The 26,173-nt window shown below is 43.0% G+C and overlaps 1 protein-coding gene across 1 annotated transcript in view; it reads right to left on the bottom strand.

Annotated features, from left to right (window-relative positions):
• Nucleotides 1–8,136: 8,136 nt before the first annotated feature.
• LOC126335136 (esterase E4-like) overlaps nucleotides 8,137–26,173 on the bottom strand; it is a 42,374-nt gene continuing 24,337 nt past the window's right edge. Inside the window, exons 5-10 of the mRNA XM_049998095.1 lie at nucleotides 21,541–21,731; nucleotides 21,233–21,407; nucleotides 20,978–21,156; nucleotides 20,747–20,894; nucleotides 20,265–20,400; nucleotides 8,137–8,571 (exon numbers count right to left, since the gene is read on the bottom strand). Coding sequence (XP_049854052.1) covers nucleotides 8,397–8,571; nucleotides 20,265–20,400; nucleotides 20,747–20,894; nucleotides 20,978–21,156; nucleotides 21,233–21,407; nucleotides 21,541–21,731 — 1,004 coding nt within the window. The 3' untranslated portion in view covers nucleotides 8,137–8,396. The remainder of the gene's footprint in view (nucleotides 8,572–20,264; nucleotides 20,401–20,746; nucleotides 20,895–20,977; nucleotides 21,157–21,232; nucleotides 21,408–21,540; nucleotides 21,732–26,173) is intronic.

The following is a 26,173-nucleotide window of genomic DNA, read 5'->3' as shown; positions in this document are numbered from 1 at the left end:
CTCTCAAGACACTATCCATTCCGTTCAACTGCTCTTCCAAGTCCTTTGCTGACAGAATTACAATGTCATCGGCGAACCTCAAAGTTTTTATTTCTTCTCCATGGATTTTAATACCTACTCCGAATTTTTCTTTTGTTCCTTCACTGCTTGCTCAATATACAGACTGAATAACATCGGGAAGAGGGTACAACCCTGACTCACTCCCTTCCCAACCACTGCCTCCCTTTCATGTCCCTCGACTCTAATAACAGCCATCTGGTTTTTGTACAAATTGTAAATAGCCTTTCGCTCCCTGTATATTACCCCTGCCACCTTCAGAATTTGAAAGAGAGTATTCCAGTCAACATTGTCAAAAGCTTTCTCTAAGTCTACAAAAGCGAGAAACGTAGGCTTGCCCTTCCTTAATCTAGCTTCTAAGACACGTCGTAGGGTCAGTATTGCCTCACGTGTTCCAACATTTCTACGGAATCCAAACTGATCTTCCCCGAGGTCGGCTTCTACTAGTTTTTCCATTTGTCTGTAAAGAATTCGCGTTAGTGTTTTGCAGCTGTGACTTATTAAACTGATAGTTCGGTAATTTTCACATCTGTCAACACCTGCTTTCTTTGGGATTGGAATTATTATATTCTTCTTGAAGTCTGAGGGTATTTCACCTGTTTCATACATCTTGCTCACGAGATGGTAGAGTTTTGTCAGGAGTGGCTCTCCGAAGGCCGTCAGTAGTTCCAATGGAATGTTGTCTACTCCGGGGGCCTTTTTTCGACTCAGGTCTTTCAGTGCTCTGTAAAAATCTTCACGTAGTATTGTATCTCAAATTTCATCTTCATCTACATCCTCTTCCATTTCCATAATATTGTCCTCAAGTACATGTCCCTTGTATAGACCCTCTATATACTCCTTCCACCTTTCTGCTTTCCCTTCTTTGCTTAGAACTGGGTTTCCATCTGATCTCTTCAAGTTCATACAAGTAGTTCTCTTATCTCCAAAGGTCTCTTTAATTTTCCTGTAGGCAGTATCTATCTTACCCCTAGTGAGATAAGCCTCTACATCCTTACATTTGTCCTCTAGCCATCCCTGCTTAGCCATTTTGCACTTCCTGTCGATCTCATTTTTGAGACGTCTGTATTCCTTTTTGCCTGCTTCGTTTACTGTATTTTTATATTTTCTCCTCCCATCAAGTAAATTCAATATTTCTTCTGTTACCCAAGGATTTCTACTAGCCTTAATCTTTTTACCTACTTGATCCTCTGCTGCCTTCACTACTTCATCCCTCAAAGCTACCCATTCTTCTTCTACCGTATTTCTTTCCCCATTCCTGTCAATTGCTCCCTTATGCTTTGCCTGAAACTCTGTACAACCTCTGGTTCTTTTAGTTTATCCAGGTCCCATCTCCTTAAATTCCCACCTTTTTGCAGTTTCTTCAGTTTTAATCTACAGGTCATAACCAACAGATTGTGGTCAGAGTCCACATCTGCCGCTGGAAATGTTTTACAATTTAAAACCTGGTTCCTAAATCTCTGTCTCATCATTATATAATCTATCTGAAACCTGTCAGTATCTCCAGGCTTCTTCCATGTATACGGCCTTCTTTTATGATTCTTGAACCAAGTGTTAGCTACGATTAAATTGTTCTCTGTGCAAAATTCTACCAGGCGGCTTCCTCTTTCATTTCTTTGCCCCACTCCATATTCTCCTACTACGTTTCCTTCTCTCCCTTTTCCTACTACCGAATTCGTCACCCATGACTATTAAATTTTCGTCACCCTTCACTATCTGAATAATTTCTTTTATTTCATCATACATTTCTTCAATTTCTTCATCTGCAGAGCTAGTTGGCATATAAACTTGTGCTACTGTAGTAGGTGTGGGCTTCGTATCTATCTTGGCCACAAAAATGCGTGCAATATGCTGTTTGTAGTAGCTTACCCACCCTCCTATTTTTTATTCATTATTAAACCTTCTCCTGCATTACACCTATTTGATTTTGTGTTTATAACCCTGTATTCACCTGACCAGAAGTCTTGTTCCTCCTGCCACCAAACTTCACTAATTCCCACTATATCTAACTTTAACCTATTCATTTCCCTTTTTAAATTTCCTAACCTACTTGCCCGATTAAGTGATCTGACATTCCACGCTCCGATGCGTAGAACGCCAGTTTTCATTCTCCTGATAACGACATCCTCTTGAGTAGTCTCCGCCCGGTGATCCGAATGGGGGACTATTTTACCTCCGGAATATTTTACCCAAGAGGACGCCATCGTCATTTAATCATACAGTAAAGCTGCATGACCACGGGAAAAATTACGGCCGTAGTTTCCCCTTGCTTTCAGCCGTTCGCAGTACCAGCACAGCAAGGCCGTTTTGGTTATTGTTACAAGGCCATATCAGTCTATCATTCAGACTGTTGCCCCTGCAACTACTGAAAAGGCTGCTGCCCCTGTCCAGGAACCACAAGTTTGTCTGGCCTCTCAACAGATACCCCTCCGTTGTGGTTGCACCTGCGGTACGGCCATCTGTATCGCTGAGGCACGCAAGCCTCCCCACCAACGGCCAGGTCCATGGTTCATGGGGGGAGGCGGTTTTTTCCTTGCAAACGCTTGAGAACGGATAAAGACCTGCCAAATAGAGTTGATAGTTCTTGCAATGTTTTAACTCGCCACACGTGGTGGATTCACATTCCCAAGGAAACCTTCAGCTGAGTCGTACACGTCGACAAGCCTCTGCAAACTATCACCTCTCGACAATCAGCTTATCTCATCGTGACAGTTTTATCGTTTTCTTCAGATAACTTCGCAAACAGCCGGGAACTGAAAGGATGAGCTTTAATTTTATTTATGGACCTGATGTACGTTTTTAGGCTATCATGAAGTTCGCCACACAGTTTTTTGACTAAAAGATGCTGCCTTGTACCTACTCTAGGAACCTTTTCCTTTAGAAACACGAAAAATCCTCTGTAACGGCCTACCAGATCAGGTGCACCGTCAGTAGCTGCTGCGGTAATATTAACGTCGTGCTTGTTCAAATAATCTTGCAGACATAAAAAAATGGTCTGATCTTTTGAAACAGTTTCCATATATTTAGCAAACAGAAAATAATCAACAGTGCCATTCAGAGATGGGCTATGATACCTAACATAAGCCATAAGAATGTTTGAACTATCGAAAGTTGATTCGTCAAGTTGAATAGCAAGTTTACAACGCTGGAGCTCGGAGATGAAAATTCTTTCCATGCCATCGATCATTTCTTGATTAAGTCGCTGCACAGTATTTGCACAGAGTGGTATGCATTTTGAAACTAAAAGTCTTTCTTCATAACATTTTCAGTTACATCTTTTATAGCTGGTTTTACAGTCTTTTCACTGGTGCTAGACGGTTTGCCTTTCTTTGCTATTCTAAGAGAGATGTGTAGAATATCTTAAGTCCTCCTCATCTATCAACACTAACCCATGACATCAATCATGTGTTCAAATTTGGCCGAAGTCCCAGTTTCTGTTTTAGTATCTTGACATACTCAAACTCTTTATTTTTTTTTCAGATAGATCCTTTCTATGTGGTCTTTCATTTTCGCCGCCTTCACAGCATCATTGCTGTACGTATTTTCATATAAGAAGCACATAGCAATCGGTAGCACAAAACCATGTTTCAAATGGTTCTGTGAATATTACCTGCATTTCTTCTTAGCAATAGTAGCCGACATAGTGGATATTAATATCAGATATTTATTAAGAAAAACACAATACGTTTGCAGCACTACAAAACAGCCGTATGAGAGACAACTTACTCCAGCAAGAGCTGTAAATAACTGCCTGGTCTCTCTGACTGAAGGGTTGCTAACTTCTGTAACAGCAGGTATTTAGAACTCGAAGGATTTATAATCTTATCTAAGTTGTATCTGTTCAGTGCCATTAAACAGAAAAAAAGATAATATAAAAGTATCTACGTTTAATGATTTCTATGTATTGCAAAGTTTTTATTAGAATCTTTTAGTTTTCTCAAGACTAATTGATATTCTTTGGTTTTAATCGACCCTCTTTCCACCCTCGTGCATTAATCTACCACTGTCGAACTTATCAGCCCCTTTAGGGACCTCTAGTACAGACAGAAAAATACTGGCAGCGTATTTCGTGTTGTTGACTGGTACTAGCGTTCCAAAGTTACGGTGTAAATCCTCAAGACGGCAAATTTTTAAAGAAAACGTAATGTAGCCTTAATATTCTGTATTTCAAGAACAATAATTTATCCTCGAGATAATGTTAAAATCCATCTGATTCAGAAAGATTTCATTTTTTTTTAAATCAGAAAAGAGTTTTTTTTTCAGCTTAACTCAATATTCGTTTACCAATAATCTCTACATTGAGAATTAATTTCTTCCCTCCAAGTCCGAAGTTTGAATATGGAAAATCGCACTTGAACAAATTCCAGAAATGAGGGAATGGCGAAATTGTTCGAAACCCAGCTAACTCACTTGGATCTTCTCGACGCCCATTATGTGGGTAGGTGCTTTCTTTAAGAAGTTACAGCTTCGTCAGAAGCGAAGTAATTACACTGAAGAGGCAAATAAACTGGTACATCTTATTAATGTCGTGTAGGGCTTGCGCAAACACGCAGAAATGCCGCAACACGACGTGGCGTTGACTCCACTAAAGTTTGAAGTAGTGCTGGAAGGAACCGACGCCATGAATCGTGGAGGGCTGTCCATATATCCGTAATAGTATGAGAAGGAGATCTCTTCTGAGCAGCACGTTGAAAGGCATCCCAGATATGCTGAATGATGTTCATGTCTGGGGAGTTCGGTGGCCAGCGGAAGTGTTTTCACTTAGAGAAGTGTTCCTGGAGCCACTCTGCAGCAATTCTAGGTGTGTGGGGTGTCGTATTGTACTTCTGGAATTGTCCAAGTCCGTCGGAATGCAAAATGGACATTAACGGATGCAGGTGATCATATAGGATGATTAAGTATGTGTCACATAGATGTATCAGGGGTTCCACATCACTCCAACTGCACACGCCCACACCACTTCAGAACCTCCACCAGCTCGAACGGTTCCCTGCTGAAATGACAAAAGTCAGTTTCATGGAGAATTTATTGAATGAACAGTACTGAATAGGTTAGTTTACGCTAAGATGAAGGGGTATAGAGACAATCTCCTGAATCCAAGGACTCGGGAGATTGTCTCTATACCTGTACACGTCCACCCACTTGATTCAAATGGCTCTGAGCACTATGGGACTTAACATCCATGGTCATCAGTCCCCTAGAACTTAGAACTACTTAAACCTAACTAACATAAGGATATCACACAACACCCAGCCATCACGAGACAGAGAAAATCCCTGACCCCGCCTGGAATCGAACCCGGGAACCCGGGCGTGGGAAGCGAGAACGCTACCGCACGTCCACCCACTTAATACAATTTGAAACGAGACTCGTCAGACCAGGCAACATGTTACCAGTCATCAAAAGTCCAATGTCAGTGCTGACGGACCCAGGCGAGGCAGAAAGCTTTGTGTCCTGCAGTCATCACGGGTACACAAGTGGGTCTGGGGCTCCGAAAGCCCATATCCATGATGTTACGTTGAATGGTTCGCACGCTGACACTTGTTGATGGCCCAGCATTGAAATCTGCAGCAATTTGCGAAAGGGTTGCACTTCTGTCAATCTGAACGATTCTCTTCAGTCGTTGTTGGTCCCGTTCTTGCAGGATCTTTTTCCGGCCACAGCGATGTCGGAGATTTGATGTTTTACTGGATTCCTGATATTCACGGTACACTCGTGGAAAATCCTCACTTCATTGCTACCTCGGAGATCTGTATCCTATCGCTCGTGCTCCGACTATAGCACCACGTTCAAACTCACTTAAATCTTGAAAACTGCCATTGTAGCAGCAGTAACCGATCTAACAACTGCGCCAGACACTTGTCTTATAGAGACGTTGTCGACCGAAGCGCCGTATTCTGGCTGTTTACATATCTCAGTATTTGAGTACGGCTATGTATACCAGTTTCTTTGTCGCTTCAGTGTATAAACGAAACTTCTTTTAATGTGGATCACGAAGGTCTCTCTATCTCTTTGTTTTGTATTTGTCATGCAATTACATTCGAGTCCAGTCATAAATGGATAAATTCCTTAAAAATGTTTCACAAGTAGTTGAAAACTAAGAAACAAGAACTTTTCCTAAGGCCCCTTTGTCTCTTACATTATGTTAATGATTGCTCCAAAAATACTACAGTAACCTTTTAAAAATGACAGCCGTGAGCTTATGGAAGAATAATATAGTCTCTGACGTAAAGTAATTAACTGCCGTGTCACGTCGTACACTATGCTGCACTATTGACGTGAGACAATAATGCGCCAATTTCAGAAACTGTTATTCACCAGCTAACAGACGCACAGTCCGGTGGTCATTAATTATATGAAACCATGTTGCATCTGCAAGCTTGTGAAACTCACGTGATGGCAATTTCTTGTAGAACTATGATCCGAAAGACTACGTCAGCATCCAATGCCACGGATGAAATTCGTATTTGTGATCTCAGTTGAGGGCAGCCAAATGCTATTTCGAAGACAAAGGGATTGGGGGGGGGGGGGCTAGACCTGGGAGTATGGGGTAATTTAATGTTCTGGCAGACGAATTGCGAGTTGTAAGTAACCTTAAGAAATTATCAGTTCCAACGCTGTTAAAAACTTGAGTAATACAGATTTTCATTTACTTTCTTGAAAGAAAAGGTCTCGACTACTATTTACTTTTCCTTCCCGTGAGAGCTAGGTGGGGGTGGGGGTGGAGGAGAAGCGCAGGACCCCTTGCCCCGGGTATTGGCCCCATTGATCTGGGTTACTGTGATGTAATGAAGACTGATACATGTCCAGAACGTTTTGATACCATTGGATTCGGTAATTTCATTTTGTGAATTTAAATGTTCGTCTAAAACTACACTACTGGACCTTTAAAATGCTACACGAAGAAGAAATGAAGATGATAAACGGGTATTCATTGAACAAATATATTATACCAGAACTGACATGTGATCACATTTTCACGCAATTTGGGTGCATAGATCCTGAGAAATCAGTACCCAGAACAACCACCTCTGACTGTAATAACGACCTTTATACGCCTGGGCATTGAGTCAAACAGAGCTTGTATGGCGTGTACAGGTACTGCTGCCCATGCAGCTTCAACACGATACCACAGTTCATCAATCGTAGTGACTGGCGTATTGTGACGAGCCAGTTGCTCGGCCACCATTGACTAGACGTTTTCAATGTTCCCAACAATGATGGAGTTTTTATGGATGACAATGCGCGATGTCACAGGGCCACAGAGCATGATTTGGCCACCTAGATCGCCCGACATGAATCCCATCGAACATTTATGGAACATAATGTAGGGGTTAGTTCGTGTGCAAAATCCTGCACCGGTTACACTTTGGCAATTGTGGACGGCTATAGAGGCAGCATGGCCCAATATTTCTGCAGGGGACTTTCATTCAACGTCGACTTTATGCACTACGCCAGGAAGTGGAGGTCTGGCACGCTAATTAGGAGGTATCCCCTGACTTTTGTCACCTCGATGTAAATTTTGAAGGTTTAACATAAAAATCCTTAAATTTAAGTTTACCATGTTTTGCAGGACACTTATCAGTTAATGTCTTTGACAACGATGTAAACCCGTTTGCTTTAAATGTTACCTTTGTACCTCTACTTTCTGAACACTTGGCGGGAAATTGAGGAATAATGGAGACATTCGTGGTTTGTGATGCTGTGGAAAGTACAAGTTGCAGTTGGAGCTGATGGAAGTGAATGAATGTTGAATTTTGTTAAACCCATGTTTGAAGAGTTAAACTACAAATATTCAAAGTGCAGAAATTTTTTATTTTGTTTATAGTGATTCACCAGACTTTCAGAATACAAGCATCAGTGGACGTCCTCAGTACAACCCAAACCTGCGTCATTATTATCCTTCTATAAGAAGACAACGAAGGCAATTTCAAGACAGTTATATTTTAGTAAAGTGAATATTCAGAATGATGACAAACGTCCGTTCCATGGAGAATTTATTGAATGTACAGTACTGAATAGGTTAGTTTACGCCACAGAGGAAGGGGTTTCAAACAATAAAAGTAAATAAAGCTGGAAAATTCTTTACAGCGTATTTTTAATTGACCTTCACTGTCCACAACGTACTCAAAAATAGAAAGAACGTACGTACAGAATTTTTAAAATAAGCGAGTGCAAACACCCATTACATAGTCATATTTGGCACAAAATTTTATATTTCTTCAATTAAATATTCTCTATAGTCTGATATCTATCAATTATCTTCGCTAACACTTTTTCTGAGCATTTTGAGCATTAAGGTACACAAATTTCACTGATACCACTCTCGTGTTGCTATTTTACTCCCCGCCGGTAGAAAAAGGAAACAGGCTGTCCCAGACTTCCATGCGGTCCTGGTACAGCCCCTGTTTGACCTGCAGCTCTGAACCTATGTCTAGGTACGTCAGGTTGTCCGGCTTCATGGGCGGCCACTGAACATTGTCTAGGAGCTGCGAACTCTCTGGTATCGGATTACTGTGGAACAACAGAAATGAGTATTGTAGTACATTTCAACACACATGTGCAGAGGTAATTATGTTTATATGAAGTGCGTTAAAATAAAAGGAAAAAACACAAATTTCACAAAGTCAGTGAAGGCGTCGTCTCTCCAGATCGGTAGTGCATTTTCACGCATTGTTATTTCACGTACATTACACTTCTTAGCAAACTAAAGCAGTAGCGTGCAGTAACCATACATGGTGCTCAATATGGATCATTTGATTCTGAAAGTAACTCACTTAGAAGACAGCAGAGCTCTATACGGAAAACGTTAAATACTCACGCCTGGTTGCTCAGCTCTAAAGAGTAAGAAAGAGGTGATACAGCTCGTATAGTTTTGCTACTATATTCAACTCGCGGAAAAGATAAAATTGTTTCAACAAACAATGGTCGTTGTCGTCGTCACCATCACCCCACCAACCGCCGACAGCGTCTTTGTCATCATCGTCATCTTCATCAACGATTAAGCACTGATCCCCCTCCTATTGCATTTACTCACTTTCTCTTCCATGTCCCTCTTTCCCTCATTTATTAATTCATAGTTCCCACCAGCGAGGCTCATATCTAACAGATGTTAAACTTTATTTTCCAATGCGTTTTCATACACATTCCTGTCTTCTTCACTATAAAGTTCTCAAGCAATATATTATTTCGCACAGCTCGTACTCTTCCTCAGAAATTTTATTTCAGTCACTAGAATTCAACTTGTATCCTTATTTTCTTATACAAGTTTCATTAACATCCAAAAGTGTAGGCTGAGAACACGTTTATAAGCTTTGTGCTACTTTTGTACAGTGTCACCCTTTGTAAGTCTTCACCACATAGCTCACATGTTAGTCAGTTTGTTTTTAGTTTTCTTAAACAATTTTTGATTATACCGTATTTGAGGTAGTGAAAATGTGTTACTTGTTCGAGGGTAACCTTATGAGCACACATTTTTGATCTTAACGATAATTTTGCCTCTTAGTCACAGTTCTCAGTTTGCCTTTTTGGTGTGTGATAATCGTGGCCTATGGCACGTTTACTGACCACTAGAACAGCCCGTTGTCACAGAAGGTGAGTGTGACTTACTGCCGTCAAAGGGATGAGTGTTCTTCCGGGTACTTCCACGTATTTGACTCTTCCGTTTCTTTACAAATCTAAAACTATTATTTCGTGTATGAAAACTATTTATTGGTTCGAGGCGAACCGCATAGATTTCCATCCATAATGATACTGATAGTGATATTGATTTCCACTTCTTAGGACTAATGTTGACGGAGTAACTCATGGGAGTACCTTCGACACTTTTGTAAGCCTTCAGTACGGTTTATCAAACTGAGGTCTGTCTCGACCCTAGCTTAGGACTTCAGCTATATGTTATAAACCTTAATACACACATCATAAAAGTTTTGCATCACCCCGATTCTCAGAACTCCCGAAGGATAACCGTTGACTGTTGATATTGTATCATAGACACAGTCTCTTTGACTGTTCAGAGGTGTCACTAAACCCGCCCAGAGATGTAGACAACCATGCATGAGCAGCGCCTATTAGACTGAGGGGGTCCGGCAGTCGATCAGTTCCAGTCATTCACCAGGAAGGAGGTACACGGCTAGTGTTGTCTGTAGCTCAATATTGCCTAGACGGTCAATACTGCAATTTGATCGCGTCCGCATTGTTAATTTGTGCCAGGAAGGGATCTCAACAGGGGAAGTGTCCATTGAACCAAAGCGATGTTGTTTGGACATGGAGGAGATACACGGAGACAGGAACTGTCGATGACATACCTCGCTCAGGCCGCCCAAGGGCTTGTAACGTGTCTTAGCAAAAGACATATTAGATGTGGTAAAAAAGAAAAGGAGAAAAGAATAATTGAACTGGATGATTATAATTGCATGGACAACGATTGTGCGAACTTAATGAATAAAGAGAAACCATTGTGTCATGTTTTGTTCTTGTATAGAATTATGTACTGATTTTTTAAAATATCTGTGTCGGCGAGTACTGAGACCGCCACAGACGATACTTATTAAATATCAAACGAAGATGAGAATATGTGACTAGTATAAATAGTCATGACCGAACATTAATTTATCTGTCGTCTAGCCGGCCGCGGTGGTCTCGCGGTTCTAGTCCGGTACCGCGCGACTGCTACGGTCGCAGGTTCGAATCCTGCCTCGGGCATGGATGTGTGTGATGTCCTTAGGTTAGTTAGGTTTAAGTAGTTCTAAGTCCTAGGGGACTGATGACCACAGATGTTAAGTCCCATAGTGCTCAGAGCCATCTGTCGTCTTCTTGGAGTTACGTGAGTAGGAAGAGTCTGTGACGTTATATCACAGTCTGACATTAGACTGTGGTTATATTGTACTCTTGCATAGCATTCTTTTGTCAAGATTGAGAGACAGACGCCATTACGTACCCATTCTACATCTACATCTACATCCGTACTCCGCAAGCCACCTGACGGTGTGTGGCGGAGGGTACCCTGAGTACCTCTATCGGTTCTCCCTTCTATTCCAGTCTCGTATTGTACGTGGAAAGAAGGATTGTCGGTATGCTTCTGTGTGGGCTCTAATCTCTCTGATTTTATCCTCATGGTCTCTTCGCGAGATATACGTAGGAGGGAGCAATATACTGCTTGACTCTTCGGTGAAGGTATGTTCTCGAAACTTTAACAAAAGCCCGTACCGAGCTACTGAGCGTCTCTCCTGCAGAGTCTTCCACTGGAGTTTATCTATCATCTCCGTAACGCTTTCGCAATTACTAAATGATCCTGTAACGAAGCGCGCTGCTCTCCGTTGGATCTTCTCTATCTCTTCTATCAACCCTACCTGGTGCGGATCCCACACTGCTGAGCAGTATTCAAGCATTGGGCGAACAAGCGTACTGTAACCTACTTCCTTTGTTGTCGGATTGCATTTCCTTAGGATTCTTCCAATGAATCTCAGTCTGGCATCTGCTTTACCGACGATCAACTTTATATGATCATTGTAAAGGTGTGTAATAATTTAATCTGTTTAAATGTTTTGAATAGAGTTACTTAGTGAAAACTTGCATTATGATTTGTAATAAGCATGCCTGGTATTTTATCCCATCCCTTTAAGACATTTTCAGCTATTTAAATATTACTCGTGGTGCAGAGATGCGCTACGAACGAACGAGCCACTGCCGCGGTGCATTCAAACTGCATTAAATGAAACCAATCATACCGCAAAGAAGCGTACAGGTAATAGTACACTAAAATTATTTCTTTCAGCTTTCGGAATTGCGCGGCAGAGCAGCAGATTTTATGATTTGTTTTATGGGTGGACGCGGGCTTCCGATAATATATTATTAACAGTGCAAAAAGATAATTTACCTTCATAACATAAAATAAATCTTTCTGTGCGTAGTTCTGATCTGGCAAACATTATAGTAAAAACATCATTTTCTCTGATAACAGTCTCATGTTCTCGTGTTAGTCGTGGTACTTATTGGTGATTTACTGTTAACAAAAATCCACTGCAAAATTTTGATGTTGAACAAACATTGCATACTGTAACATCAGTATTGATAACGAAATAATTTTCAGTAACCTTTTCAATAAATGTAAAGTCAGGAAGATATGTTGAACTTTATGGCAAGTTACAGTAACAAAAAAATGTTCCTTTAATAGAAAGCTAGATCCAGAAAAATAAGAACGTAATTAATTTGTTTTGTTGAAAATTAATGATCCAAAGAAAGTCACAGCACAGAATCCCTAAAAATTATTTCGGGGCTCTTTTCGTAGCAACATATTTTATCTCATATATTAGTTGTTACGCGAGTAATAAAACAAATACAGAACCAGCGAAAGGCCATTACTGCAGTGGATGACCGCTACTTGTGGATTAAGGCTCAGAGCAAACCTGACAGCAACGCCAACATGTTGAATAATGCTTTTCGTGCAGCCACAGGACGTCGTGTTACGACTCAAACTGTGCGCAATAGGCTGCATGATACGCGTCTTCACTCCCGACGTACATGGCGAGGTCCGTCTCTGCAACCACGAAACCATGCAGTGCGGTACAGATGGGCCCACCAACATGCCGTATGGACCGCTCAGGATAGGCATCACGTTCTCTTCACTGGTGTCACATATGCCTTCAACCAGACAATCGTCGGAGACGTGTTTGGAGGCGACCCACTCAGGCTTAATGCCTTAAACACACTGTCCAGCGAGTGCAGCATGGTGGAGGTTCCCTGCTGTTTTGGGGTGGCATTATGTGGGGCTGACTTTCGCCGCTGGTGGTCATGGAAGGTGCCGTAACTGCTGTACGACACGTGAATGTCACCCTCTGACCGACAGCGCAACCGTATTGGCAGCATATTGGCGAGGCATTCGTCTTCATGGACGACAATCCGAGCCCCCGTCGAGCAAATCTTGAGAATGACTTCCTTCAGAATAACGACATCGCCCGATTAGAGTGGCCAGCATGTTCTCCAGACATGAACCCTATCGAACAAGCGTGGTATAGATTGAAAAGGAGCTGTTTATGGACGACGTCGCCCACCAACCACTCTGAGGGATGTACGCCGAATCGTCGTTGAGGAGTGGGACAACCTGGACCAACAGTGCCTTGATGGACTTGTGGATAGTATGCCACGACGAATATAGGCATGCATCAGTGCAAGAGGACGTGCTACTGGGAATTAGAGGTACCGGTGTGTACAGAAATCTGGACCACTAACTCTGAAGGTCTCGCTGTATGGTAGTACGACATGTAAAGTGTGGTTTTCATGAGCAATAAAAAGGGCGGAAATGAGGTTTGTGTTGATCTCTATTGCGATTTTCTGTACATGTTTCGGAATTCTCGGAACAGAGGTGATGGAAAACTTTTTTTGATGTGTGTAGATGGAATATAGTGTACTTCAGAGTGTGTGTTTCATTCTTTATAGAAAGAAAGCAGTTAGAACCTAGACCTACGTCATGGGTACGATTTTAATCTGCAAACACCGTCCGTCCAAAAAGCCCCGAGACTGGTTTTATTTCTAGAGTACAAACGACTCAGGCGCAGTAACTACTGTGGCAGCTTCAACTAACTTACTGTAAACAGCAGATCAGCATTCGACCAGTGAGTTGTGAGCAGGCAGTGTTAAGTATTGGACTTGCAACCGCAACCAACGTTGTTGCGTCACAAATCATATTGGGCATCGTATCTAAATGGAATGATCGAGACATTCACCAGGGTATGCTCAAAATGAGAAAATAAAGAAAGCGGAGCGTCAACGACTAACTACGTGATCGAAATGCAAAGCGCGAACACACACTTTCTGGAAAAATTACCGTGGATGACAAGACTTGGTGTCATGATTACGAACTTAGCACAACACGACAAAGTGCAGAAATTCACATGAATGAGAAAGTGCAAACATTCGCATGAACGGTCAACACTTTCATAACATGACGCGACATTCAAGTTAAAGAGATGCTTAAGTAAAACGACATCCGAAAGAAGGACTTCACTGACATTTTCTAATAGCTGTATGTACGTTCTGCGTATTGTACACTCTGCAGAACACCTGAAGCACTAAATCCACAATTTTAACTTTTTGTATTTTTTATTAATCCACTCTCGAAATTTTTGGAAATGACAGGGTACATACTTTTCACATCTTCATACGGTGCATAGCGGAGGGTACATTGTACCACTTCTAATCATATTTTAAATGTATTCGCAATTGCCAACACGGACAACCATCAGGCGTAGAAAGGAATGATGACATGGAAATTTGTGCTGGACTAAGACTCGAACCCGGATTTCCCGCTTATCACGAGTTGTCACCTTCCCACTTAGCTGCCCGTGTACGACTCAGGGCCAGACCCAAACTACCACATGTCGTCAACTAAACGTCTGCAATCCGTATTCGTACATCCATTATGTACTACTGGCCATTAAAATTGCTACACCAAGATGAAATGCAGATGATAAACGGTTATTAATTGGACAGATATGTTATACTAGAATTGACATGTGATTACATTTTCACGCAATTTGGGTGCATAGATCCTTGAAATCAGTACTCAGAACATCCAGCTCTGGCCGTAATAACGGCCTTGATACGCCTGGGCATTGAGTCAAACAGAGCTTGGATGGCGTGTACAGGTACAGGTGCCCATGTAGCTTTAACACGATACCACAGTTCATAAAGTGTAGTGACGGGCTTATTGTGACGAGCCAGTTGCTCGGCCACCATTGACCAGACGTTTTCAATTGGTGAGAGATCTGGAGAATGTGCTGGCCACGACAGCAGTCGAACATTTTCTGTATCCAGAAAGAACCGTACAGGATCTAAATGCGGTCGTGCATTATCGTGCCGAAATGTAGGGTTTCGCAGGAATCGAATGAAGGGTAGAGCCACGGGTCGTAACACATCTGAAATGTAACGTCGACTGTTCAAAGTGCCGTCAATGCGAACAAGAAGTGACCGAGACGTGTAACTAATGGCACCCCATACCATCACGCCGGGTGATACTCCAGTATGGCGATGACGAATACACGCTTCCAGTGTGCGTTCATTGCGATGTCGCCAAACACGGATGCGACCGTCATGATGCTGAACACAGAACCTGGATTCATCGGAAAAAATGACGTTTTGCCATTCATGCACCCAGATTCGTCGTTGAGTACACCATCACAGGCCCTCCTGTCTGTGGTGCAGCGTCAAGGATAACCGCAGCCATGGTCTCCGAGCAGATAGTTCATGCTGCTGCAAACGTCGTCGAACTGTTCGTGCAGACGGTTGTTGTCTTGCAAACGTCCCCATCTGCTGACTCAGGGATCGAGACGTGGCTGCACGATCCGTTACAGCCATGTGGATAAGATGCCTGTCATCTCGAATGCTCGTGATACGAGGCCGTTGGGATCCAGCACGGCGTTCCGTATTACCCTCCTGAACCCACCGATCCCATATTCTAACAGTCATTGGATCTCGACCAACGCGAGCAGTAAAGTCGCGATACGATAAACCGCAATCGCGATAGGGTGCAACCCGACCTTTATCAAAGTCGGAAACGTGATGGTACGCGTTTCTCCTCCTAACACGAGGCATCATCACAACAACGTTTCACCAGGCAACGCCTGTCAACTGCTGTTAGTGTATGAGTAGTCGGTTGGAAACTTTACTCATGTCAGCACGTTACAGGTGTCGCCACGGTTCCCAACCTTGTGTGAATGCTCTGAAAAGCTAATCATTTGCATATCACAGCATCTTGTTAAATTTCGCGTCTGTAGCACGTCATCTTCGTGGTGTAGCAATTTTAATGGGCAGTGGTGTATATCCCCGTACAGGTACGCTTGCCAAGTGGCGGCGAATAAATATGATATTGTAGTGCCTGTGTTATCCTGCATTACGATGCAAAGTTCCTTTGCACATGCACGCAGGAACAGGCACTGCGGCTACTACACACGTTATGGACATGCATTCATCGTAATTCAAAATAACACAGGCGCTGAAATACCGTATTTATCCACCGACACCAGGCAAGGTAGAGAGTGGGCAACGTCACTTCATGTGATTTCTAACATAGACAGGGACCAAGAGATGACCGGGATAAGTCATCACCCCAGCATTTGTTCGACAGGGCACCGTCTTGCCCTGGAAATGAGAAATCATTTCCAAAGGCCTTCAGCTCTGCTGAGGTGATAAATGTCATGGGATAGCCATATGCACATATACGGATGGTGGTAGTATTGCGTTCACAAGATATAAATCGGCAGTGCATTGCCGGATCTGTCATTTGTACTCAGGCGATTCATATGAAAAGTTTTCCGACGTGGTTATGGCCGTGCGACGGGAACTAACAGACTATGAACGTGGAATGGTAGTTGGAGCTACACATATGGGACATTCCATTTCGAAAATCGTTGGGGAATGCAATATTCCGAGATCCACAGACTCGTCAGTGTGCCGAGAATACCAAATTTGAAGCATTACTTCTCAAAACGGACACGCAGTAGCCGAAGGCCCTCAGTGAACGACCGAGAACAACAGCGTTTGCGTATATTTGTGAGTGATAACAGACAAGCAAAACTGCGTGAAATAAATACAAAAATCCATTTTGGACGTACGACGAACACGTTCTTTAAGACAGTGCGGTGAAATTTAGTGCTGATGGGCTATGGCAGCAGACGATCAACCATATCAGTTGGACGCTAGGCATCTCGGAAACCGTGGCCTGGTCAGATCAGTTCCGGAATCAGTAAGATCTGATGGTATGGTGATAGTGGGGCCGAGACCCGACGAAACCATGGACTCAAGTTGTCGACAAGGCACTGTGCAAGCTGGTCGTAGCTCCATAATGGTGTACGCTGTATTTGCGTGAAATGGACTGGTCCAATTGAATCGAACATTCACTGGAATTGACTATGTTCGGCCATTCATGTCTTCATGTTTCCAAACAGTGATGGAATTTTTATGTACGGTAATGTGCCATATCACCGGGTTGCAGTTGTTCGCGATTGTTTTGAAGAACATTCTGGACAAATCGAGGGTATGATTTGGTCACCCGGGTCGCCCGACATGAATCCCATCGAAAATTTATGGGACACAATCGAGAGGTCAGTACGTGCACTAACTCCCGCACCGGCAACACTTTCGGAATATTGGACGGCTGTAAAGGCAGCTTGGTTCAATAAATGTGCAGGCGACTTTCAACGACTTGTTGAGTCTGTGCCACGTCGAGCTGCTGTAGTAGGCAGGCCTACACCAGGCAAAAGGAAGTTCGACACTAAATTGGGAGGTATCCCATGACTTTTCACCGCAGTTCAAATGGCTCTGAGCGCTATGGAACTTAACATTTGAGGTCATCAGTCCCCTAGAACTTAGAACTACTTAAACCTAACTAACCTAAGGACGTCACACACATCCATGCCCGGAGGGGGCCGCCGGTTCCAGACTGAAGCGCCTAGAACCGCTCGTCCACACCGGCCGGCTTCACCGCAGTGCAATATTGCCTGATGCAGGTACCTTCATGCGTATACTTTTTTGAATGCTTCTACAGTACGGCGGAATCAGGTGGTTGATGAAAACACTCGATGATTAACTTGAGTTCGCCTAGACTAGTCATTCGCGTGCACGTAACTTAACAGCTGGACTCAGTTTCGACCTCGATAGACACGATATTCTTGTCGATCGGACAGTACACTCCCGTTCCTATGACGAATAACCTGTTTCTTCGATATACGTTTCATGCCGCTTTAAATTTCGGAGCTTTCTTCTGAGGGTTTCTTCGAGTTCTCCGTACAGAGTACAATTTTAGCGCGGACCTTTCCTGGAGGGCAACAAATTCAGGCACCTTGTAACAAATGCTTCGATAATTTACTGTTAAAACTTTGACATTAGAAGTTGTTTTTCCTTTGTATGCGATCTGATTTCGCTCTCTGCCTATCGACTGGCAAGCGTTCATTGGCAGCCTATCACAGTTACGAAGGTGCAGAGACAGAGCTGCGTTCTGGAGTTGGTCAGGGCACATGCTGGTAAACTCGCGGACAAAATATTTTTCAAATAAGCTAACGACCTGAAACAAAAAGTCCTAATAGATATTTAATCTGGTATCTTCTTTGCTACAGAGTAAGGTGATACAACAATAAGACATTGGACTCTTATTCGCGGTGACGCCAACTAAAATTGCCGATACGCCTTTCAGATTTTGTTTCTCCGTGATGTGCCCACATAAAGGGAAATTGCCGGGATATTTCCTTTGAAAAGCTATCCTTGCCCTTCCGAGTTTGTGTTCCGTCACTAATGACCCCGTCGTCGACGGGACGTTTAAGTCTAATAATCTCCTGTCCTCCTTTGCTCTAGTTCGCCTGAAGCTAACAGAAATTTTAATTAGAAAGGACCCTCTATTTTATTTTAACGGGTATACCGACATTTATTTAGCGCCGCGGCCCATTTAGTGAGGATCGGGAGATGTGAAAAATGATGGTCGTTCTGTATTGATAAAAATTTCTAGTGCTCTCTGAACATGGCGTTTTTAGTTTGTATTAGTGCCTTACTTGCCATTAGATTCACCGTCGAACTTAATGGTGTATTGATAAAGCGCGTACTGGAATCCCAAGAGTTAGGGCATCGAATCCCGGTTGGACCACGGAAATTTTCAGTCTAGCCTTCACCTCTCAACAAAGTGGGAAGCTGTCAGGAACGACACGTGGTTCGCGTTCCGCGTGAAATTGAAGGTCCCCTTTCGGAAAACTGGGGTAGATTAGGGGCATTCAAGTCACCGGAGCCGCATCCAATCTAAATATTTATACCCGGCCATTCAGCCAGACAAAATTGTTACAATTATAATAATAATTATTATTATTATTAGCTGGACGAGGTTCGTCAGCGACAATACATTTTCTGGATCTGTTTCGGGAAACTTCGGAATACAGTACAGAAGTTACGATGCTTCGAAATGAACTAGAACCAAGTTCGTTGCAGATCCAGAGACGCTGTACGAACATGTAGCTTCACGTGATATCGGCGACTACGAGCACGTTGAATGAAAAGAAAACGCGAAGTCCCAGGACCTGGTTTGTAACTAACAGTGAAATCACTTGTGTCTCTCTATATGGATGATGGTAGTTCCAGCTTATTGAGGCGAATGCCATGAACTTAATACAAGGGCTGTCTATCGCTTTTTGAGTGAAATTAATTAGAAAATTAATTTCTAACCGCTTTGCATAACTCATGGTTCATGTATGCACCTTTTGTTCAGACAGAAATTCTCTCCTACTTTCGAAACTCTTAACAATCAGTTGCAATACTTGCTGTGAAATCATAAAGTTCTGATACAACACAAATAAAATAAGATTTCAGTATTAGGATCAGGGGAGAATTGAGTGTAAGCAGAACAAACAATGTATTACCTTGCCGGGCGGAGTGGACGAGCGATTCTAGGCGCTACAGTCTTGAGCCGCGCGACCGCTACGGTCGCAGGTTCGAATCCTGCCTCGGGCATGGATGTGTGTGATGTCCTTAGGTCAGTTAGGTTTAAGTAGTTCTAAGTTCTAGGGGACTGATGACCTCAGAAGTTAAGTCCCATAGTGCTCAGAGCCATTTGAACCATTTTTGTATTACCTTTAGAAATAACTTCATCAGCAAAAAATTCACTTTCTTCTAGGAACATTAGAGGATAGAAGACTGCACTTCCCTCTTTATCTCTCTTTGTGTGTGTGTGTGTGTGTGTGTGTGTGTGTGTGTGTGTGTGTGTGTGTGTGTATTCAAAAAAATGTTCAAATGTGTGTGAAATCTTATGGGACTGAACTGCTAAGGTCATCAGTCCCTAAACTTACACACTACTTAACCTAAATTATCCCGAGGGAGGACTCGAACCTCCGCCGGGACCAGCCGCACTGTCCATGACTGCAGCGACTTAGAGCGCTCGGCTAATCCCGCGCTGCGCGCGCGTGTGTCTATGTGTGTTACTTTTTTGAGATACTGCTCATTTTAGTGCCCCATAATCAGAAATTTGACTAAAACGATGGTTTGGTGGCTTCTACACATGCATATCAACTACCGCTTGAAAATGTCATAAGAGCCAGAACTGACCAGTGGTGGACAACGAACAGTTTCAGAAATTTAGTGCGACTATGATGTCTGAGAAGAAAGTGGAGAATAATGGTACGAAGCGGAGTAAATTGATACTTTTACCAAGCGAGACTGTCTGAAAAGTTCCTTACCCTGTCTTCACAAAATTCGCCCACATCGTCGTAAGTCGCTCAAGAGTTTGGATTTCTGGATCACTTTCTTGAAAAAATGGAAAATCCAGCGCTGACAAGTAGAACAAGTAGATTAGCTCGTCATGATGAACAACACCTACGAAAGAGGAAAACAAGTGACGTAATTATATTTATTCACGCCATAACTTATTGACTTGGAATACTTATCTACTGTTACTGTTAAATGTCAACTTGAAACCTAGTCTTATGTTATAGGGATTTTGTTTACTTTTATATGCCAGCCATATTATACAGTTTTATAAGTATCCAATTGTGTTAAAAGTCCATTGCTTAGCGCAACAAGTCAGGCTAAGCATTGCGACAAATAATTACATCTGACAGAGATATTAATGACATTAGTTAATGGCTCCCACAGATAATAACATTGTAAATCTGCAAAAATATGAACGATGAGATAAATCCACTTTGTGGGAAAAACGTACCGTAGGGCGTCGTAGTATTTGGGTAGTAAACGAAGCTGTACCTTCCCTGATAAGAAAATCTGTAAAAGTAAACTGGAAAATCACTCATTCCTGATATTATTTTAGCTGCGCGGTCTTCGCCAAAACATATGATGGAATCTGCATACAGCTGAAAGAAAACAGTTGTGAGTCGTAAATGTATTTTGCGTTTACTATTTATATCATGAATGTCATACTTGTATTGAACATTACCTTTCCGAGGCCATCGAGTGAGTTATTAGTGATGGGTTGGTTGTTGAGGTAGAAGGCCTTCAACTCTCGGCTAATGTTGCGGGAGCGCTCCGTACCTCTTTCGTACATGAATGATATTGGAGCGACAGTCTCGAAGTTTTCATACATGTCGTTGGCCCACGTTGAATTTTCAACTACGGCTGAAAAGAATCAGCGACAGTCAGAACTGTTAACATGACTGCGGAAAGAAAGATCTCTACACGTATTAGTACTTACCGAGAGCCTTCCACGAGAATTCGTCCTTTGTGTAGCCAGTCATCCACGGAACTTTCGTGAAGTTCCCGCTCAGTAGCTGTGGATACGGTTCTTGATCAAGATATCTCTCACTGCCGTCATTGAGATCAGGTTCAATGACAGGGTAGTAGATGAGTATGGGATCGTATCCCCATTCCTGTAACATTGCGTATTTAGATTGCTATACTGGACACGTTGTTCAGGTTTGAGGCATTTTGTGTCTACATTCTACTATTGGAAAGACTAGTTTAAAACTACTGTACTGCTGTAGATGTGCCTAGGATACTAACCGCTAGTCCGTCGATGGAGTACGCGATTTCTTCCGCTGTCTTCTCGCGCATGCAGTCGGCTATCTGCTGAGAGGTCCCCGTCGGGCAGCCAACGAGTTCCGCGTGCTTTCTCGCCTTCACCACTGGATCTCTGTCAATGTCCCACATTGTGTCAATAGAAGCACTCATTGAAATTGCCCTCTGGAATAAACCTGGAACGAAAGCATATTTGCATCGTGAAAGGTAGCCTTAGATATCAGACATTCGGAGGAGCTTTATCAGCAGGTGCATCGCCACGCGTCAGTAAGGGTAACCTTTTATTATACATCAACTGTGCATTGATGGTCCTCTAAACCTCATTGTTCTGCGGTGTTTGGCTAAGAAAGATATTCATGTTGTACGTTTGCTTCTATATCCATTATGATAAGGTATTAACTGATGAGTTGTGCACTGTATGTTGTCGCCCACTGTGTCATCCAGTATATGTTTTTCTACCTTGTGTCTGTTGTGCTATGTTATGGTTAGACAGGAACCTAAGAGCAGAGCTTAAATTGCTGCTAGTGAAAAGAGCTCAATGATATTTGTTTTATTTAATAGAACACACCACCATTTGACTGTTTTAAGTACAACCTTGGTTTCGGTCTTTTATGCCATTTTCAGGTGTGATTTTATGTCTAACATATATTGCAGGACACTTAACATGTTGTCAAGCTCAAAGTTGACCATAAATTAAGAAAGATATTTGCTCCTAATTTATGGCCAACTTTGAGCTTGACATCATGTTAGTGTCCTGCATTATATGTTAAAGACATAAACTCACATACTGGAAAATGGCAAACGGCTGAAACCGGAGTTGAATTTATATAAACAATAAAACAGTGAAATGGCAATGTGTTCCATTAAAAATATTGTATGACCGCTGCTCAGCAACATCAGAAACTGTTTTATAAATTTATGTTCTTATTTGCCACAAATATTTAGCTGTCTTTTTTCTTCCAGTGTATGTCGCTATATCCATGGCCCCACTGAAAGACTGGAGATGTTAGCTAGCGGCTTACTGGGTCCACCTCCGTTGAGTTTGGCCGTCGCAACCTGTACCGTCTTTTTGACGTTACTTAAAGTAAGCCGAGCGTGAAACTAGCTTCGCCCATAGTTCTGCGATACTGCCGCTCGCGCTGCCATATGACTGAGGAATCGATGGGTCCAAGACGGCCTTAGCCAGCCTCATTCAGAGTCTCAAAGGCCCACGAGACATGCGCCCGAGAGAACTGGTATATTGTCTTCTCGGTGGTGAAGGAACGACCAACCACATTGATTCATGAATTGTGGCAGAGCTGAAGTTGCATGCGACCTGTTATCGCGGCTCATTTGCACTCAATGGCCAACCAGGTTCGGCCATTGTTGTTGTCAGAGGTGGTGCCTCAGTGCACTAAATTACGCGTCCTGTACACCCCCAAAATCACCCACAAATTTGATCACGTTTTCTCCCTACTTGACTGTTTAGGCACAATAAGCTAAATTTTGGTGTCAGGTATTCTTTATGGTGCTGCAGTTTTATTGGCCAGTACAGTACTAACGCAGTTTTCAACTGATTACTTTGGCCGAATAAAATATCTTACATTGAAAATCAATCGATGTAAACTTAATGGAAAAGATTTCTGTCGTTTTACATCGTCCAGTACAAATGGCGGGATGTGCGTCGTAGGACGAAAGATGCATTGGGCAGTTACAGCGTACATAAAATACGTAGAGTATTTGTTAGGGCTTTTAGACTTGCTCTTGGCTTACGTCTTAAAACAAAGGAATCATGTTACAAACTCAGACAGCCTTTTGTGTTCACTTGATGAAACTGAAACAGATAAGTTAGCAAAAGTTATCTGACTTTAATCACGCTGTGCTCGTGAAATGTACACGCAGTTGCGAATATGGACAACCATCAGCTTTATAATGGAATGACGACAACGAAAAGTTGTGCCGAACCGGTACTCAAGCCGGATTTCCCGGTCATCGCGAGCGGTCGCCTAAGCATAAGGCTATCTGAGCCTTAAGAGTACAACCTCTACCCCTACTTCCATTACGTATATTCCCGCAGAAGACAGACATTCCACTTGAAAGTAGCTTGCCTGGTGTCTGCGGATAAATATGATATTGTAGTGCCTGTGTTGTTCAGAAGTTCGATGCAATATTGCTTCGGACATGTATGCACGTCCGAATGAACATTGCATCGTAATTCGGAATAGCACAGGCACTTCACTGTAGCATCGTATCGGAGAAAGAATTAGTCACTCACAGAAGACACCACGCTAATACCGTGTAACACCGCCTCTATCCTTGATAACTGCCTCAATTCGACGAGGAAGAAAGTCAACAAGTTTGTTCAGCTGCGCCATATGCAGGTGAAGTCACTCATTGACGATCAGATTCCGTGGGGCTACCGAATTGCGGAGGCATTGTTGACTGCTATGTTTCACCCACTTTTTTGAACAGTCCCAGATTTAATGTGCTGCACCCGTCTGCTTCTTCACTGGCCCACTATAAACTAGCCATAATTTAGAGGGAGCCATCGGAGAATGGGTGTGCATCAAACCAGGAAAGTACACGGGCAGCCCCGAGAACGAGGCTGTTCCCATTGTGGAATATAGGAGTGTCTACAGCATATTAATTATGTAGGTGTGTGACAAAGAGCAACAACTGCTGACAGAGAATATTGAAATAAATATCCTGTTCATGTTTACAGTAACCTCAGTGAGCAAACACAGCACATGGTACGAAAATTACCCCAGACCATCACACAACCAGCGACGGATTGATCTATGCTCTCCACATAATGCACGTTAAACCACTTAACTGGACCTTCAGGCCATTCGAATCATAGCATAACATGACAAGAAGCAAAATATTCCCTCTTTGGAGCACACTACACGCCTCCAGTCAGCGCGTCTCCACTTTTTGCGTTATATGGCCCACAGAACACGTGGCGCTTTATGTAACGGTCTCAACGTAGGACCTTTGCGAAGTACCCGACTTCGTTTACTGACATCACCACTTCCTGTCGGTTTTGGAACAGACACTCACTGACAAGGCATGACACTTCTTCAGATCCTGACCGTTAGAATCTAGTTCCGACCACTGTTCTTACACCGTCTAGCACGGCTACGTTTGCTACTCCATTACTTTGTAAATAGGTTGGACAGTCGTCATTCATACACCACCAAATCATTTACGTTGTGGTTATGGATGAATCCAGACACGGTAGTCTCCTTTCTGCCATTATGTTGCGTCACCACGTCGATCCACTTTAATGCTGTGACGGCGTTCAACCGATTGGGATGTCTGGATTTGCATCAGCGGTGGACGGTCACGTGACAGCCTAGTAGCTGTTGTACACTACCTCCGCAGCACCAAAGTGACCAGCGTACTGTTCAAACGGAGTCACTAATAGGACAGAAAAAAAATCTCAACATAAACGAAAATTGGCAGGCGTGTTTCTACAACTGAAAGATTATGTCCATTTAAATTTTGCACCAGTCTCAGAGCAGTGTCGTTAATAGCACCACTGTGAGCATGGAAATCAGTTTTGTTTTAACTACGCGCTGTAACGGTTGTGAGACTTAGTTACCTTCCTGATTGGGCATGAGGTCGTGTAATAGGGCTACCAAAACCTGGATGTTTCTTCTGCGATATTGCAAAGAGACTTGGGCGGAATATGGCCACTGTAGATGATTACTGGCATAGGTCACAAGAAGATCGAGCTCCAGACGGCCACGTGGCCCTACAGAGAGGGAAGAACATCTTGTTTGCTCTGGTGCATTGTACTGCATCCACAGCAGCAATTCCAGCAGCAGTTGGTATCAAAGAACTCTTACAAATCGCTTACTTCAAGGATAGCTCCAAGCCAGACGCTCTGTTGCGTGTATTCCACTGACCTCAAACCACCGCCAGTTGGGACTTCAGTGGTGTCAAGCGGGAACTTACTACACTACTGGCCATTAAAATGCAGATGCTAAACGGGTATTCATTGGACAAATAAACACGCAATTTGGGTGAATATCTTGAGGAATCAGTACCCAGAACAACCACCTCTGGCCGTAATAACGGCCTTGATACGCCTGGGCATTGAGTCAAACAGAGCTTGGATGGCGTGTACAGGTACAGGTGCCCATGTAGCTTTAACACGATACCACAGTTCATCAAGAGTAGTGACTGGCGTATTGTGACGAACCAGTTGCTCGGCCACCGTTGACAAGACGTTTTCAGTTGGTGAGAGATCTGGAGAATGTGCTGGCCGCGACAGCAGTCGAACATTTTCTGTATCCAGAAAGGCCCGTACAGGACCTGCAACATGCGGCGATTCATGATCCTGCTGAAATGTAGGGTTTCGCAGGAATCGAAGGGTACAGCCACGGGTCGTAACAAATCTGAATTGTAACTTTCACTGTTCAAAGTGGCGTCAATGCGAATAAGAGGTGACCGAGACGTGTAACAAATGACACCCCATACTATCACGCCGGGTGATACGATAGTACGCCGATGACGAATACACGCTTCCAATGTGTGTTCGCCGCGATGACGCCAAACACGGATGCTACCATCGTGATGTTGTAAACAGAAACTGGATTCATCCGAAAAAAAAATAACGCTTTGCCATTCGTGC

The sequence above is a fragment of the Schistocerca gregaria genome, chromosome 2 (genome assembly GCF_023897955.1).
Source record: "Schistocerca gregaria isolate iqSchGreg1 chromosome 2, iqSchGreg1.2, whole genome shotgun sequence".
Taxonomy (NCBI): Eukaryota; Metazoa; Arthropoda; class Insecta; order Orthoptera; family Acrididae; genus Schistocerca; species Schistocerca gregaria.
Note: the sequence above shows the minus strand (reverse complement) of the source record. Positions and strands in the feature narration are given on the sequence as shown.